Source organism: Molothrus aeneus, chromosome 19, assembly GCF_037042795.1.
Source record: "Molothrus aeneus isolate 106 chromosome 19, BPBGC_Maene_1.0, whole genome shotgun sequence".
Classification (NCBI taxonomy): Eukaryota; Metazoa; Chordata; class Aves; order Passeriformes; family Icteridae; genus Molothrus; species Molothrus aeneus.
Window position 1 is genome coordinate 3,984,095 of NC_089664.1, and position 17,491 is coordinate 4,001,585.

Sequence of the window (17,491 nt, forward strand, 5' to 3'; positions counted from 1 at the left end):
AGGAACCAAGCTGGGAGCACAGAATAAGACACAACAAGAAATACATCACGGCAAGATGCTCTGGAGAGCATCTTCTTCTGGGAATCACCAGGTATGGAGCACACATCCAGCTCCAGGCACCTCCCTGCCCACATCCATGAGCAGAGGACCCCCCTCTATGATGTAGAGGAGGTAAGACCATCCCTATCCACAGATTTGGGAGTGCTGGGCAGGGGAAATCCAGCACTGGCACCCTTGGGAGAAGCCCCAAACCAGGCAGCCCCTGTGACCTGACCTTCCAGGAATGGGAGCAGAGATATTCCTGGATGGCAGTGCTGCCAGGGCTGACTTTGCTGGTTCAGAAAAGTTTAAGAGCAGCAGGATTAAAAGGAGATGCAGCCAAAAATGCAAAAAGAGATCCTGGAGCTGAAACACTTGCCAAGTTTTCTCCCTTACACTTCAAGACACCCACTCATCCTCCCCAAGGGCTTGTCAGACTCACATGGCAAAAAATACATGCTCTGCACCTACCCAAGCCCAAAAGAAAAGACCCTGAAATAAACCTGGAATCCAGGGCTGGCAGGAAGACAAAATTGGGGGCGGAAGAGGAATTTTTGGTGTCTCTTTTCTAAGGAAGGAACTGCCTGACAGCTCTGCTGCAGGAGAGCACGGCTCACGGCCCTGTAGCTCACACAGCCCCCTCAGACATGGCAATAGATTGCTTTTAATTACAGGGCACCCACTCACAGGCCCCCGGGTGTCCAAGGGACTGGAATGGAAACTAGAGCTTTATAGGAATAAAAAAGAACCATCAGAACAAGCTGGTGCATTCAGGTGCTCATGGAAGAGAAAATCCCAAGAAAAAGTGGCCAGTGTGGGACCAATATTGCCAATTGCTAACCCTGACAAGGGGAACTGCAGGCAGCTGGCAGAGGAGAGGGGGCTCAGAACAGCCTCACACCCTGGGCACCTTCTGGTGTGCACATCCATGGTCAGGGGTGTCAGAGCTCAGTGCATGCCTCTGGGTGCCCAGAGTTGCCAGGACCCCGCTGGGGGGCTCAGAGACCCTGGCACACAGCCCAGAGCACCTGGGGATTGGATTGTGACCCCTGGAGCAAGTTACCAGCTTTGTATGAGGACCTGAAAGTCACAGAGGTTTGAATAGTATAATAATAAAATTATCACAGGGTGAAAATGTAGATTTGAGGGTTTTTGGTATGGGGGTTATGGGGACAAGATGGAGTAACTTGGGCATGTCCAGCCTTTCTTCTTCTTCTTCTTGGTCTCCATTTTCTGCAGTGATGTTGGCACTTTGGGATTGGTTTAGAGTAGAAGTGCACTAACATAGGTGATAGGTATTGGGAATTAAGTGTAAATATGTTATATTTAGAATAGAAGTGCACTGTCTAACATAGGTAATAGGTATTGGAATTAAGTGTCAATATGTTCTATGTAGTTTGTAGTATAAAAGGACAACACCTCCTTGGGGGCGGTCACAGTGCCTGTGGCTGCCCTGCTGAGCAGATCTCGGCTGGGCAGGAAGAAAATTTTATAGATAAGAATTAATAAACAACTTCAAGACCGAAAACTGAAGAGCTCTGACTCGTTCTTCGGACGTGCAGGCTGAAACAGAGACACCCTGCACATCTTGGGGCAGCAATTAACAACCAAACTCTGAGACAGGAGGATTGGAAAGAGATGATATTTAAGTCCCTTCCAACTCAGGCCACTCTGTGATTTCAAGATGCTGCTCAGCTCAGGCAGCAGGGAGAGGGAGATGGGTTAGGCTGGGGCTGCAGCTCCAGCTGGCGAGATGCAGTAGTGGGATGGGGAGCCAGTCACTGGATGCAGCCCAAGCTGCTGCACATCCCCAGACACCCCAAGCCATCCCCTGTGGTGCCAGCAGTGTGCCATGCCAGCCTCCAGCCCCAGCCCAGCTCCTCCAGTGCCGTGGGTGAGCTGGAACAGCACAAACTGGCATGTCCTGTGGCACAGCTGAGGGCAGAAGCAGCCCAGAGCTGCTGCCAGGCATGGGCGGCTCCAGCCTCCCCTTCACTCTGCACTAACGGGGTGATGTTTGGCTAAGCCATTAACAGATGCTTGCTAAACATGTGGAAAATCTGTTTTTACAGAGCAGCTCAAAAGTGCAGTGAGTGCTGTGGGGTCAGAAGTGGTGAGGGCATGGCTGGAGCAGCAAGGATGGGATTGGCAGAGGTGTCCATGCTTCATCCACATCTCCTCACCTTTGTGCCCTCCTCCTGCTGCTCTGTTGGTCCATCAGTGCCAGGACAGCAGGACACACTCACTGCTCCCTCCATCGGGGCTGTGCAGGTCCCACCTGCCCAACACACACCAGTAACACCAGTAAAAACCACCCCACCATGCTGGACACAGGGTCACCAGCAGCACCTCCAAGTGCCTTCAGGGACAGCCACATTTGATTGTGGCCAGGGAAAGACTTGTTGAGAGCTGTCTTTCATGAAAACTTTCTTTCTCTTTTCTTTTTCTTTTAGAAATGTGTCAGTTTAAGATTGTAAAAATACTTTCATCTTCAGAACAGTGTCACAACTCCCCTTCAGCATTTTCATAACAATGCTGCCATTCTAGCTTCAAAACATCTTCCCAAACTTATTGTTCACACATTCACCAAACTTTAAAGCTCAGAACTGAGGGACTGTGATGAAACTGGAACAAGCTGCTCTTTGAATAAAGACAAGTTTTCCTTTCATCTCCTGCTAATTAACAGAAGCATCCTTCCCTCTGTGCCAGCCCCTGGTCAACACTCGGCACATCCCTCAGACCTCAAAGAAAAACCTCCTTCTCCCCTCACTGCATCCCCTGTGCAGCATCCCAGGGAGCAGAGGGATTTCCCAGAGAGGCCAGCATGAGTGAGATGCAGGGGGGGATGCAGGAGCCCCTCAGAGCTGCTGTGGGACCCTTTCAGCTCAGTCAGGACAGGCATTATTGCAGCAGGAGCAGCCAAAGCCAGCAGCATCCCTGAGGATGCAGCATCTCCAGCTCTTGGAGCTTCCCTCCTGCCCAAATCCCAGCTCTTGGGGCCACAGCATGGTAAGGAACAGCTCCAGGGATGCTCCAGAGACCTGTGTCCTGTTCCTCACCCTCTGCCACCACAGCAGAGACTGCTGGACAAGGTAGATCATGCTGCCCACTGTGAGACCACTCTCCCAGCCCAGCCTTTCCCTCTAATTCAGTTCATGCCAGGAATAAAAACATCCCTGGGCAGTCTCTAACTGCTGCAAATATTTGCAGAGTTGGAAGAAGGAGAGCCTGGAGAAGAGTGGGGAAGCTGCAGAGCCATTGGCAGCCAGTTCAAGGCTCAGCCTGTTCCCAGCCAGGCCCTGCCCTGGTCTCCTCTCACCAGGTCTCACCTGCCCTGGTGCAACGGCTGAGAGCAGCACCATTCCAACCAACAGCTTTCCTGCCATCTAAGTTCTTCCCCACACCCAACAGCAGCAAAAAAAATGAGCAGAATATCAACATTAACACCTGCTTGTTTGCCCTTAGGCACATCCAGAGCAGTTTAGTAGAGAGATGATCAAAACAAGCAGCGATTAAAACCCACGGCCCAGAATCCACTGAAATGCCTTTGCTTTTTGAGCCACAGCAAAAATATCACCTTCCTTCCCAACCCAATCCCCTCTGCTCCCAGAACAGGCCCCTGGAGATCTAGGGGGGTTTGGAATGCCCTTCCCAGGAGGTGACCTCAGACCTGCTGCAGCTGTGGGCAAGGTATCCATGGATAAATTTGCACCATTTCTGCTGGAGAAAAGCTTTGGAGACTGCAACTTAGTAAAATTTGGCTTTACATGACTTAAAGCACATCTCAAACCAGAGAAGCCTTTGAGCAGTGGGAAACATGATTTTGGGGAGGAAATGCAGCTGGGAGATGCCACAGGAGAAACAGCAATGGATTGTTTAGGAAAGAACAGGCTCAGCTTTCCTGCAGCATCCCCTACAACCACCCCATATCTCACACCACGGCAACTCAGGCAGGAGGAATGTTGCAAACAGGATTTTTTCCTCCTGTTTTGCCTTTAAGTGGCTCATTGCAACACACTGTAAAACCCTTCATCACCAAGGAAGGAAAAGGTTTTACAACAGTCTTTAAAAAGCAAGCCCAGGCAGCAGAGGATACTTCCTTCAGCACACACAGTTTTGGGCAGCACACAGGATTTCAGGCAGCGCTCCTGGGGAGCAAAATCTGAGCTTGGCAGAATCCCTGGGGCCAGCAGCATCCCCCCCTGTAGGTCTCCAACTACCAGATAAACAGACCATGTGTTATATGAAGCACAGAATTTTCTGTGATAAAAACACATCATTTCGTATTTTGGGGGAAAAAAAATTAAAAATAAGAAAGAAAAGGAAAAAAAAATTGTCCAAATTCCTGTTTTAAAAGAGCTTTTAATGTTAAATTCAAAGGGCAACTGGCTGTCCATCAGTCCTGAAATTAGTTTTAATTAGTGTAGTTCCTTCATGCAGCATTACAATCAGGTAAGCAAAAATAAGGATCTGAATGGCAATCCATGGTCTATATTACTTCTGTAACTTTTTTTTTCTATATAGAATAGAGATTTCTTGGTGAAATGTATTTGTTTGACTTAAGATTCTGTATGTATTCTGAAAAAATAAAATAACAGTGTCGTTTTATCAGTGTAACCAACTAAAATTAAAAAGGTTCATTACTATGCCTATTTCTATGTCATTTTCTTCCTGTTAAAGCATTTCAAATCACATATACTTTTACTGTTAGACCTCCAGTGTTCCTTTTGTTTCCTCCCAGAGCCTCCATCCTGCCCAAATCCCAGCTCCTGTCCCTGTCCCCACACACCTCTGGGCCACGGCACATTAAGGAGCAGCTTGTCAGCCAAGCAGCAAAGGCAGCTGCTACAAAAGCAGAATAAAATCGAGTAACACGAGGAGCAGCGTGTCTGGTGTGCACACTGCTGCTCCAGCAAGACCCCGAGCTGGCTGTGAGCAGCCCCTACAGGCAGCATCCCCAACCTCCCTCCCTCCCTCCCAGCTGCCATTCCCTTGGATAATGGATTTCCTGAGCCAGGAACACAGAGAGGACAGCGGCACTGCTGGTCTGGGAGAGCAGCAAACCCCAGCAGAGGAATCAGCAAGGGCTGGGAGATGTAAAGCAATGTAATGGAGTTTGTGTCTTCAAGCAGCTCTGGCTTCTTGGATTGTGTTAAAAGGCAAGGCGGCTGCTGTTTGATGAAATGTGCTTCCAGCCCTTCTGATCACACTCAGGGAAATTAAAGCAAGGAACACACATTTGTTGATCCAGTGCATGGGATGTGGCTGCAATGGCTCCAGTAAGGACAGCCACAGACCTCTAATGCCTGTTTGAAACTCGATCGATTCTGAAGGTTCTTAACGTCCAGCATCTGTGAACGATGCTGGCATCAGCACCTCCCACTCCCTGTGGCCTGAGGAGCCACCTCAGTGGGGCTCAGGGAAGCAAGCAAAGCCAAAGGAGCAGCAGGAGCCAACACCTGCACTCCTCGGGGATGAGCTTGGGGAGGTTTGGAGCAAGAGCAAATGGACAAAAGGGCTGGTGAGCTCCTGAGACATCCCTGCTCCATGCCAGCAGTGCCCACAGCAATTCCCATCCTCAGAGCTGACAGAATCACCCCCCTCAGTGGTGTTTTTTCTCCTCCTGAGGAGGGGACCTGAGGCTGGCAGGCACCACACACCCTGCGATGCACTTGATGGGAACACGTAGAGGCTGCTTTTGATTTTACACTTTGTTTACAGCACACATTTGGGGAGCTACACAGAATGGGAAAATACATCCCATAAACAAACTGCTAAACAAAACAGGCTAAATATGTACCACTCCAAACCAAAATAGATTCCAGCTACCCGCCGTGCCTCAAGCATATGCCTCTGACAACAGCTCCACTTGGGCCCCTGGGCCTGCATTCAGTTTTGATTTTTAGGCTCTGCCACCATTGGCAGCACCTTCAGATGCCTCCCACAGCTCCAGGTAAGTCAGGAACAATGAAAATACCCCCAGATGGAAGTGGAGAGCAGCAGGGAGATGGAGGCATCGCCTTTCCCTGCTCTCACCCCACAGACAGATGTTACCAAGGGCTGCAGGATTTGGACCTGAGCCATCAGCTGGCTCCAGGACTGACTGCAGAGACAGAAGGGAGTATTAGGTGACAAAAGACTCACACAGCAAGTATTTCAGGCAGACATTGAGAGTTTCCCTCCCAAGAACTGCCCCGTCAGCTGAACCCTACCACCCTGCTAATGCCCAGAAGCAATTCCTCAAGCGTTTAAACTTTATCATCCCCTCTCTGGGGCTGCACGGAGGGCACATTCCCCTGCGAATGCCTCTTCTGTCAAGATGCAAAGCTGTTGAAGCTGTGTGAAAGTAATTCCCACCCACTCCTACTGCCCCAGGAAAAAATATTTCTTTGGTGGTTTTGCATAACAAACAGCTCCACGGCTTGCCTGTTTCTCCTGAGAAACTCGGGCTTAGAGGAAAACACCATCACAGCGCTACTCTGAGACCAGACTTCATAAAGTTCCCCCTGCAAGGGGGGGAAATACTACCACAGAGATTAGGCTGCCGCTGCTCCTGATAACATTCAGTCACCCTGGCAGGCTGCAGCACACCGAGTTTGTAAAGCTCCTTGGGAATCCTTCAAGATGAAAGGTACAGTATGATACGGATGTATTATATCCATGGGCTTTGTTACAGCACACATTTCCTAGCATGGTTTTATTGCTGGAACACAAAGTTCAGCCCAAGCCCGGGGGCTCTTCAGGTGACAAATGCACCCCTGCAGCCCTCCCTCCCCTCTGAGGGGGAGGAGAAATGCCAAAGCCCCTGATGGGAAAGCAGCAGCAGCAGGAGCAGCCACCGCCCTGCCAGCAGCCTGCACAGATAAGGCCAACGTCACCTCTGCTGGATGTGCTTTCAGCCTGCAGCATGTCTGACTCCCAAATATACCTGTCAGCTTCCCAAAATGCCACTGCCGTCATTGGCTCCTCTGCAGAATCCCTCCTTTCCTGCTGGACCTTCTTTAGAGCCTTCTGTCCCAAGCCACCCCCAGTAAGGGCCAGGAGGGTCCCATCAGTTGAGCCAACCTAAATTAAGTGGCACCCAGCACTGAAATCCCCTTGAATACCCCGAGGTGCCCACCCTGGCAGAAGATAATGGGAGAAATTTGCTGTGGACACAGCTTGACCAAGGGCTGCCCAATTTGGATGGCCTGGAAGGCAGGGTGGGGAATACAGATCCTTTTGGATCACCTGCCCAACACATGGCTCTGCCTGGGCACCTCTCTCTGGCCTGATTTCCCAGGATATTACAGATGGAGGAACAAGGAGTGTGACTGCAACAAGAAGGCTGGGAGGAATTCCCTGGGCAGGGCAGGAGAAAAGAGTTTAATCCCCTCTAATTTAAACAGATGGGAGGTTGAAAGGACATGGAAGAAATGTGACAGGGGTAGAAGGAAAAGGGACATATCAGGATGTCCCAATAAGCCCCCAAAGCTCTCCAGGGCCCCCAGCCAAGCTGAACCCACCACACAGGTGACAGCCAAGGTAAAGGGTTTCCATCACCCTTCACCCCATGGAGCAGCCTGGGCAAGGCAGGGCTGAGTAACAGAGTGAGGTGGGAACAACTGGCAGCTCCTGCCATGGGAGCCCCATCATCCCAGGAAGCCCATCTGAGTGGGAAACTGCCTGGAAGAGCAGACCTTGCTCTGGGGGCACCTGCACCAGGAACTCACCAGGGCAGTGGCACCAACTTTTACCTCATCAGGCTCCCTGGTATCAAAAGCAACATCCACAGCAAGAGTGAGCTGAGGGAGAGGCTTTTCTGGCCAGCAGCAGATCCTGGTCCAGGGCTGCAGGGAACACACACACTCTGCTCCAGCCCCCTTCCCTGCTCACACACACACACAGACCACCCCTGTCCCCCCTCCCAGGAGCACCACCCCATGCTCCCAGCACAGGAGCACTGCAGCAGGAAGCTGATGATACCGAGCACTTGGCTTGAGGCAACAAAAACATTCCTGTGCTGTTGCCAGCTCTGATATTCTGTCACTTGATCCCACAGGTTAGGGATGTGCTGTGCTCCCTGGAAGGACAGAGCTTGAGAACCACAGAGAGCAGGGAGGGAAGGATCCAGGCTGTGAATGGCCTTGGGACAGCCCCAGGCACACTCGGGAATGCCAGCTCGTGTTGGGCAAGTGCCGGGGCAGCCAGGAGCTCTGGGGTGGCCAGGGAGCCCCGCTCACCCAGCACAGCCAGGGCAGGCACCCAGCCGCAGGAGAGGCCACCCCGCTGCCCTGGAGAGAGAAAAGGGAGGGAAAAAAGGAAAAAGAATCAAAGCCTCAAAGGCACTAGCACAGCTTGGTGATGGCTGGAAGCAAAGCTGGGGTCCCCAGAATGGTCTGCACCGAGTTACACAGACCTGGAGCTGAGGGAGGATGGGCTCACCCCTGCAGGGCAGTGCCCCTCTGCAGGCACATCCCATCCCACAGAAGGAATGCACCAAAACCCCCAGCCCGGCCCCAAATCAGGCTGGAGCCTGATTCCCTCCTCCACTCGAGGATGTTCCTGCCCAGCCCTGCTGTGGCCCCCTCCCTGCCCCTCTGCAGCCCCTGAGTGCAGCTGGCAGTGCCCCTTCTGTGCCACTGCCCTGCTCTGCAGGAGCAGATGGTGCAGCACAGGAGGTGCTCTCCCTGCACAGCCGACCTTTAGCAGCACATCTCCCTGTGTGTGACCAGCCCTTGCCTCCCTCTCCTAACAGGATCACTGCCTTGCATGTGCCAGGGAGCAGCACCATCAGCTCAGTAATCTTCCTAAATACAGCAGTTACCAGGTGACTGGGAAAAAATCTCTTATACTGCTGATGCTGCTAATGGAAAATTTCTCCCCTTTTGCTGCTGCTTTCAAAGCCAGTCGAGGTTTCCTACAGACTTTGTCTTGCACTAAGGCAGGAGAGGTGAAAGCACAGAGAAAGGAGTGCAGGAGTGGTGGGGGACAGAGAATGTGAAACGGAGGGAACGGCTGCTTCTGCCCCCTCCCCACCAGCCCCCTGTGCCCACAGGCAGAGCCCTGGCTCCAAATCTTGTCTGCCCCATCTTCTCACAGGCAGCCACAGCCCAACCTCCCCCTTCAAGGAATCCCTTCTTGCCCCTGACCTGCAGCAGGACACTGGAAGCACTCAAGAGCACTGCTTTTCACATAGCAAAGAGGTGAGGCACCCAAAGGGACAATGGGCCAAAACTCTGTGATGCTTTTCTCCACTTTCCACCTTCCCAGGAGACAACCAGAAAGCCTCTCCCAGCCAGTGCAGATGCAGGCAGCCAAGATCCCTGCTCATCCCCTCTGCATGCCATTCTGCTTCTTCAATACCATTAAGTGTCTCCATGCTGTCTGGACACTGGAAACCTTAACTGCATTAGCTGAGACCCGAGCAGCAGCACAAGCATTCAATTCTTTTAAGTGGCCCCATTCTTAAGCTGGTTATGCAGCAGAGCCATCTCTGCTCGATGCCATCACACACCCCACAGGTGGGGCAGGGCTGGGGAGCAGCATGGGAGCACAGGCCAAGGTTCACCATCCTCCATTTCAAATGCTTGCTACAGGAGGAGGACACCTGGGTACGGGCTGTACTGTGGATATTTCAGATGATGAAAGGCATCAATCCAGACATCTTCCTCTCTTTCCGCTCCAACCCCAGCCTGCCCCATCCTCTACATGCCATTTTGGTGTGATGGCAGGTGTTTCTCAAGCCACCTGCACCTGCAGAGGTGTTAAAGGAGCGTGAGATCAATACCTCATCATTCCCACACATGGCATCAATCTGTTCTCCGTGGCCCCAGCCTGTGCTGTGCCTGAGCTCCTGTCACACCAGGAAAGCCCCAGGGCTCAGCCCTGGTTCACAGCCAGCCAACACCACACATCAGCACCGTGTCACCCAGGCAGCACAAAGGCTCACCCATCACACAGCTGAGATTCTCACTTTCAGGCCTTAGGAGGGAACAGGCAGCAAGTTTGGGAGGTAAGACCCACCTGCGTGGTGGCACCTGGAGGTCATTCACCACCCCATTCCCCACGGAGGACTGCAAGCTGTCTGCATAATTCTGAATAAAAGCTCATTATTTCTTCCTGGAAAAGAGCAACAAAAGCCTCTGGCACGCAGGCATCATGGAAAATCAGCTGGGAGGAAGGGGGAGCAGGGGGGATCCCCAGCCTCCAGCCTCCCCCCCTGGCAGCTCAGCTGCAGCAAGCAGCTCCTCTCTCCATCCATAGTTAATCTTCTGTTGCCACTAGCTGGTCAACACGGGTACTCTTGGAAAGCAGCAGCTCTCCGAGCACAGCCTGCACTCAGCTACACATTCCCAGCTTTAACTGGGATAATCAGCCCAGAAAATGCCTGAGATGGAGCAAAATCCCTGTCAAGTCCTCACCCCGCCGTGCTGGACAAGCCATGTTGAACCTTGCCTTTGGGGAGGGAAGGGACGGCCTCAGGACTGACCCATTTTCCTGGGTATTTTTTGCCTACAGCCTTTCAGGGTTATAGTGCTTGCAGACCTCCACATCTACCTCTCAGTACAACCCCACCCTGAGCTGGGCTCTCCCTCCTCTTCCCAACTATAAAATCCAACACCTTGGAAAGCTGGAGTAATCAAACAGCAATACAAGGAGGGGAAGAAATCACTACCAGAAGGTTTTTCTCTTTCCTACACCCTCCCCAGGCAGCCCCCACCACCTGCTCCCCACCCTGGAGCACACACAGCTGTGGGTAGGAATGGAGGGGCAGGGAAGCAGCCCCACTGCCAGGTCTGCACCTGCCCCTGTCCCAGGGTGCCACCAACATGTCACATCCTCACCACACCGTCTCACTGAGGCTTTCGGGGTGGGAGATACGATTCTTTAGCCATTGGATTAGCTGGGGAACAGAAACAATATCAACAGGAAAAAAAAAAAAAAGAAAAAACCCACAAAACAAAGAAAACCAACACTTGATTAACCCAAACTCTGAGCTGATACTGCAGGCTTCTCAAGCCTAGCAGGAGGCAGTTAATGCAAAGGGAGGTGCAGAAACCAGACTTTGCTTTTCTGCAGAGATGACCCCACGTTTAGATGCCAAGCCCTGACCATGGGGTTGCACACTGGGCACCCACACAGTGCTGCTCCAGGCCAGCTCAGAGCAGGGAAGGGCATTTCTGAACAGCAGCATCAGTAAGTTGCAGTCACACCCAGGCTCCCCCGGTGACCCTTCAGCCTCCCCAGCTGCTCTGCACAAACAGGAGTTGGTGACCAAAATCAGGGGGGCTGAACCCTGCTCAAGCCTTTCTAGGAACAGCAATAAATACAATCAGCCCATAGGGAACTGAGTGCTTCCCATTATTTTAATGTGTTCATAGAAACTCAGAATGATTAAGGTTGGAAAAGGCCTCCAAGATAATTGAGCCCAGCCTGAGACTGATCCCCATGACATTGTCACCCAGCCCAGAGCCCTGAGTGCCACATCCAGGTCTTCCTTCAAGACTCAACACTCCAACCCTACAGAGGAGAAGTGCAAGTTACAAGATGACTTTGGGAAGAGTTAAGAAAGAAGATAGAAGTGGCACTGAACTGCTGAGGAGCTGGAAGAGCAGGGGACAACCATCAATCAGCCACACACAGGGGCCACAGGGGGACAGCAGGAATGCAGCCACACGAGCCTGTTTTGTGACAACCACCAAAACAAAGCCTCTTGAAGCACTGCAGACACTCAAACAGCATCCATTAAAGCCATTTATGAGAAGTGTGTAGTAAACTGTTCTTATGTAAGCCACTACAGGGTAAGAGCAGTGGTGAAAATTGGTCTGCCTCTTCCCTTCTCTCTCCTCTATATAAAGCTGCTCACACATAGACAGAGCTCATCTAAATTAGCTGGGAAGCAAACTGCCTCATTCCCTGAATTGCACTCGGAGCAGGCTACGCCGTGGTGGAGCAGCTTCTGCAGGGAACACATGGCTGCTGATTGAATCAAGATCCACACCTCAGAGAGACTCACTGGGCAAGGATAAAGTCAGTGATAGGCTGCTCTGTTTGCAGCAGGGTAACTCTAGGAGAATTTGAGAGGGGGGGGGAAAAGCCACAAAGCATCAGTGGTATCCAAGGTTAAGGAAAGGGCAGGATGCTTTTTCAGGAAAGGGGAGGCACAGCAATTCATAATGCACTGGTGGCACCTACATTTGTCATTTCCTGCCACCACTGGGCTTTGCTGAGTAATTTTATAGTAACGTAACTGGGGGGTAGTGGGAGAAGCATCCTTCTGGTCTCCAACGCACCAGGGAAAAAATAAACCCAGGCGTAGGAAACACAGAAGCTGTGGCACCCCACTGCAGGAGGGACACCGAGCACAGGGAGCTGCCAGTGGGTGTTTCTGCAGCAGCTCCCCACTGCAGCCCAGGAAGGATGCACAAAGAATCCAAGTTTTCTACCTTTGTTGGGAGAGAATGAAACCACCCCCAGCCTGGGCTCCCCACCTTCCTGCAGGTGCCAGGTGCCCACTGAGGCACAAAGAGCTGGAGGTGCTGTCCAGCATCCTGAAATGCCCACATGGGCACACAGGGAGAGCTGGAGCATCCCCAGGTACCCTCCTGTGGAGCATCCCTGGTACTCTGTGGGCACACAGAGCAGAATCTGCTGTGGAGCATCTCTGGTACCCTCCTGTGGAGCATCCCTGGTACCCTGTGGGCACACAGAGAGGAGCTGCTGTGGAGCATCCCTGGTACCCTGTGGGCACACAGAGCACAAGGTGCTATGGAGCATCCCTGGTACCCTGTGGGCACACAGAGAGGAGCTGCTGTGGAGCATCCCCGGGTACCCTCCTGGGCACACAGAGAGGAGCTGCTGTGGAGCATCACTGGTACCCTCCTGTGGAACATCCCTGGTGCCCTGTGGGCACACAGAGAGGAGCTGCTGTGGAGCATCTCTGGTACCCTCCTGTGGAGCATCCCTGGTACCCTCCTGGGCACACAGAGAGGAGCTGCTGCGGAGCATCCCCGGGTACCCACCACCCCCTAGTGGGCTCCTGCCTTCCATGAGTAGCTGCTGCTGCTGTTCCTGTTGCTGCTGCTCCTGATATTGCCAGCGTGCCACGGGCCCAGCTCAGCTGTGTGGATGTTTCCTAGTGCTGATTTCTCCTGTCTCAGCCATGCAGTGGCTCCTGCAGACCAGGCAGCCCCACAGGCAGGGATGCTACACTGGAAGCTCTCGCTTAATGCACTTCAGAGAATTTAATTTCATATAGACAGGGAACAGATAAAGTTGTTTCCTCCCTAGAAGGAGGAATCCTTTAAAGAAAAGAAGAGCACTTCATGTGCTTTGTACCAGCCACCAATTCAGGGCATCTGCCTGGAGGATGTGGCACTTCAGGACATGGTTTAGTGGTGGACTTGGCAGTGTTAGGTTTACAGATCTTAAAGATCTTTCCCAACCTACATGATTCCATGACTTTGAGTTTCACACCACTGCAGACAAGGCTCTGGCACCTGCCAGCCTTTAGCTACGGATCACCCACCCTCCTTCAAATGCCAAGGAGTGAGGAGCAGCTCAGGAACCACTGCAGCACAGGGACTCGCTGGGCAGACCCAGGAGTACAGCCCTAGCTGCTTAAACTCACTGCCACCAAGAAAAGCAGCATTTTCTCTCCTGCCTCCTGGCCCAGAGAGACTTTTGAGCCCTGCAGAACGGAGTGGCCTCAATTTCTTCTCAACTTATTTCGCTTCAGAACCAGTAACATCAGCACCATGTCTCAGCTCTGCCAGCTTTATGCTTCCTTTTCTATTTTTAATCTTTTTTGCCTTTCAAAAACCCCTCCAGGATGCCAGTTGGGCTGGCTGTCCTGAGTTATGTGCTTTAGGAGGTCATCCTGCCCCATCCTTACCCCGCTGAGGCCAGAAAGTGATCTCTGCTCGCAGCAAGATCCTGCACTCCAAGACATTCAGGAGTCCTCAACACATTTGCAGCCGGCAGGACGTCAGCTCTTACGTGTGCTCCTGAGCTCATGCCCAGACAGCCACTCAACATGTCCAGCAACACACATAGAGGGACACAATCGTCAGAAATCAGCTAAAGATAAGGACCTGCAAAGATTCTGCCAAAGAGAATCTCTGTCCCCAGCTCTGCTCCCAAGCCCTCCCGCATGTGACTGTGATTTTCACCTCCAAGAGCCCATTACCAGGCAGCAGCTGCTCTCCGGTTCCCAAGCATCAATGAAGTTAGAAAAGGATGGAGAGGGGAAAAAAAAACCCACTACAGAAAACTACAGCCTTAATTCCTGCTCTAGGAAAACCAGCCAGCAGAAATCCTGCACAGCCCTCACCCAGAGAAGAGTTAACTGCGAGCGAGAGAGTTGCCACACCAGGAGATGGGGAGAAATGCAACAAATTTCAAATATCAGAACATCCACAGCAATTCATGAGCTAGACCTTGGGGAAGGACAAGTGTTTTACCTTCTCTGGAGGCAACAGACTGATTAATTCCAGGACCATGATGAAGCCATCCCACCATGGGCACAGCCTCCGTTTGTCTTCCAATCTGCCTGACTGACTCCTGTGAGTCCAAGGGAACAGGAGGGGATCTTTTGGGGTCCTCTGCTCATGAAGGGCCAGGAAAACCCCCACAGATTTGCACAAGACGTGCTTCATATTCATGAGTGCACACATAACCAATATGCCAGGCAAGTAAAAGAAATTTTTAGATGAAGACATGGTCTCTTTACTGGCAGGCACTCACAGAAATAGGATTTGCTATACAAGATCGTGCCTCTGATCTATCAAGACAAATTTCTCTCCTTCAACTTGAGCTATTATCTAAGCTCACACAGAGGGGTTTCTTTGCTATCTGATATATTTAGATCAGTGCGCAATTCACACCCAGTCCCTGAAGAAACTGTAGTCTAATCTGAAAATTAACTCAGTGAACCATGAAACTTCTTGTTACTTTTAACCACGGTATGGTAAGCGTCATTCCTGCTGCATCAAACCTTTAATTTGTCACTTTTGTTAGTGGAAACAGAGTATCTGGTCTGCTTCAGATTTTTGCAGTTGACCAACCGTGTCTAAGGAAACTGCAAAGCTGGAGCCCGAGAGCCTCAGGAAGTACCACCAACTTATTTATTAGGGCGTTTGCTACAGCAAAGCTTCACACAAGGTAAAATGACACGACTGGGGGACACAGACAGGCATTTCCTACCCCTGCTCATTGCACCCAGTGAAAGGCAATCGCTCCATGAAACATGGAAAGGGACTTGGGGTCAGCTGTCCCCAGTGAGCCTGGACATGGGCACACCTCAACACACCTGAGACACAGAGAGAGATGTGCTGGAAGTCACAGTCCCGTGTGTCAAGAGATACCTGAGACCTGAGTTAAGCAGGCACTCCAATTATCCTAGGTTTATTATTATTATTTATTATTATCCAGGACAGCTGATGGATAAAGCAAAGATCAACCAAAACCCTTGGGTGACCTGGCAGAGTAAACACTGCACTGCCCAGGTGACATTCGGAACAGTTCTCCCGGGGGACTGGCTGATAACGGCACAGAAATGGGTAAAAGTGACAAGAGGCAGCTCGGGCACCCCACCCGAGACATCAGCACCGAAGTACGACCACAGAATTATTTCTATTCCCATCCCCCTCCCCACAAAGCTGAGAGCGGAGGAAAGTCTGCAGCGTTCGCACAGACCCGGGCGCTGGAGTTGTGCGTGAAGCGAGAGCGAGCCTCGAGAATTAACACGAAGCATTTATAAAACCAGGCTCTGCCTAGAGGAAAAAAAAAAAAAAAAACCAACAAAAACATCCCCTCCCGCTCCGCCAGGCTCAGCGGCACCTCCTGAGGGCTCAGAGCTCAACTTGGAGCACACGAGGCAGCCCCCATCACTTGCAGCCTGCGCGGGGTCGCTCTCCTCCTGCCGGGGAATGCTCTGCTCCTCCCGGGGCTGGCAGCGCCGGCAGCCTCAGGCCCTGCTAAAAAATCCCTCCCCGGCAGGAAAGGCAGGAAAAAAAATAATAAACCCAAAAACCAGGATGCAGCACAGGGGCAGGATTAGAAAGCCCCAAAACCACATCGAGCTGCCCGCGGAGCGGTGAGGGCGAACACAGAGCCGGCACGGCGGGTGTCGGATGCTTCGGGGATGCTCCGGGATGGGAGGGCGGGATGCGGGACGGGACGGGACGGGGCGGGAAGCGGCTGGGGCTCCTACCGAGGGTGAAGAAGGGCAGCTCGGTGTTGTCCAGATCGTCCTGCACGGCGACGCGGCCGGGCAGCTCGCTGCGGACGAAGAGCAGCAGGCGGGACTCGGCGGCGGCGGCGGGCGGCGGGGCGCCGCTCCAGCTGATGTCGTTCTCCCGGAGCACCGGCAGCGTGGACACCGTCACCGTCTTCACCCGGCAGGGGCCGGGGGGCTCCCGCGACGCCGCGGCGCCGGGCCCGCCGCCGAGCAGCACCGCGGGCGGCGGCAGCAGCAGCAGCAGCAGCAGCGGCAGCGGCAGCACCGGCGGCAGCACCGGGGGTGGAGCGGCGGCCCGGCGGCGCGGCGGAGCGGCCATGCCGGCCGGAGCCAGGCGCAGGAGCGGGAGGCGAGCGGAGCCGGGCGCTCTGAGCCGCCCCAGCCCCGCTGCCGCCGCCGCCACCGCCCGGGCCCGCCCCCCGCCCCGCCCCGGCCCCGCCGCCGCCGCTCCCCGCGGACCCTCCGCCCGCCCCGAGCCGGGAGATGCGCTCGGTACCGGCCCCGGCACCGGCACCGCGCTGCCGCCGCTCCCGCACCGCTCCCGCACCGCCGCCGCCGCCGCTCCCGCTCCCGACCCGCACAACTGCGCGGCTGGAGGAGAGGGGCTCTGGCAAGGGCATGGAGGGATGGCTTGGAAGGGAGCGAGGGAAGGGTTAAACGGGATGGGAGCAAGTGTCCAAGGCCAGGTTGGACGGGGCTTGGAACAACCTGGGACAGTGGAAGACCCTGGCCGTGGTGGAGGGGTGGAACTGAGTGGTCTTTAAGGTCCCTTCCAATCCAAATCATTCTAGAATTCTAGGATTTTATGAAAATCCCACCTCTCCCTCCATCCAGCTTATTGTCACTCTTTCTTCAGGCTATTCCTTCCTTTCAGGGCCCTGCACAACTGTGCCGGTGGAGGAGAGGGGCTCTGGCAAGGGCACGGAGTGATGGCTTGGAAGGGACCAAGGAAGGGTTAAATGGGATGGGAGGGAGACATCCTGCCGTATGAGGAGGGCGAGATGGCCCAGAGGAGCTGTGGATGCCCCTGGAAGTGTCCAAGGAAGTGTCCAAGGGTCTTCGAGCAACCTGGGACAGTGGAAGACCCTGCCCATGGTGGAAGGGTGGAACTGGGTGGTCTTTAAGGTTCTTTCCAATCCAAATCATTCTAGAATTCTAGGATTTTATGAAAATCCTACTGTCCCTCCCACCTCTCCCTCCATCCAGCTCATTGCCACTCTTTCTTCAAGC

The 17,491-nt window shown here is 53.1% G+C and overlaps 1 protein-coding gene across 1 annotated transcript in view; it reads right to left on the reverse strand.

Moving 5' to 3' along the window:
- Positions 1-16,580, reverse strand: part of ASTN2 (astrotactin 2) — a 351,752-nt gene extending 335,172 nt beyond the window's left edge. The window contains exon 1 of the mRNA XM_066563103.1: positions 16,235-16,580. Within this exon, the coding sequence (XP_066419200.1) occupies positions 16,235-16,580 (346 nt within the window). The remainder of the gene's footprint in view (positions 1-16,234) is intronic.
- Positions 16,581-17,491: the final 911 nt, after the last annotated feature.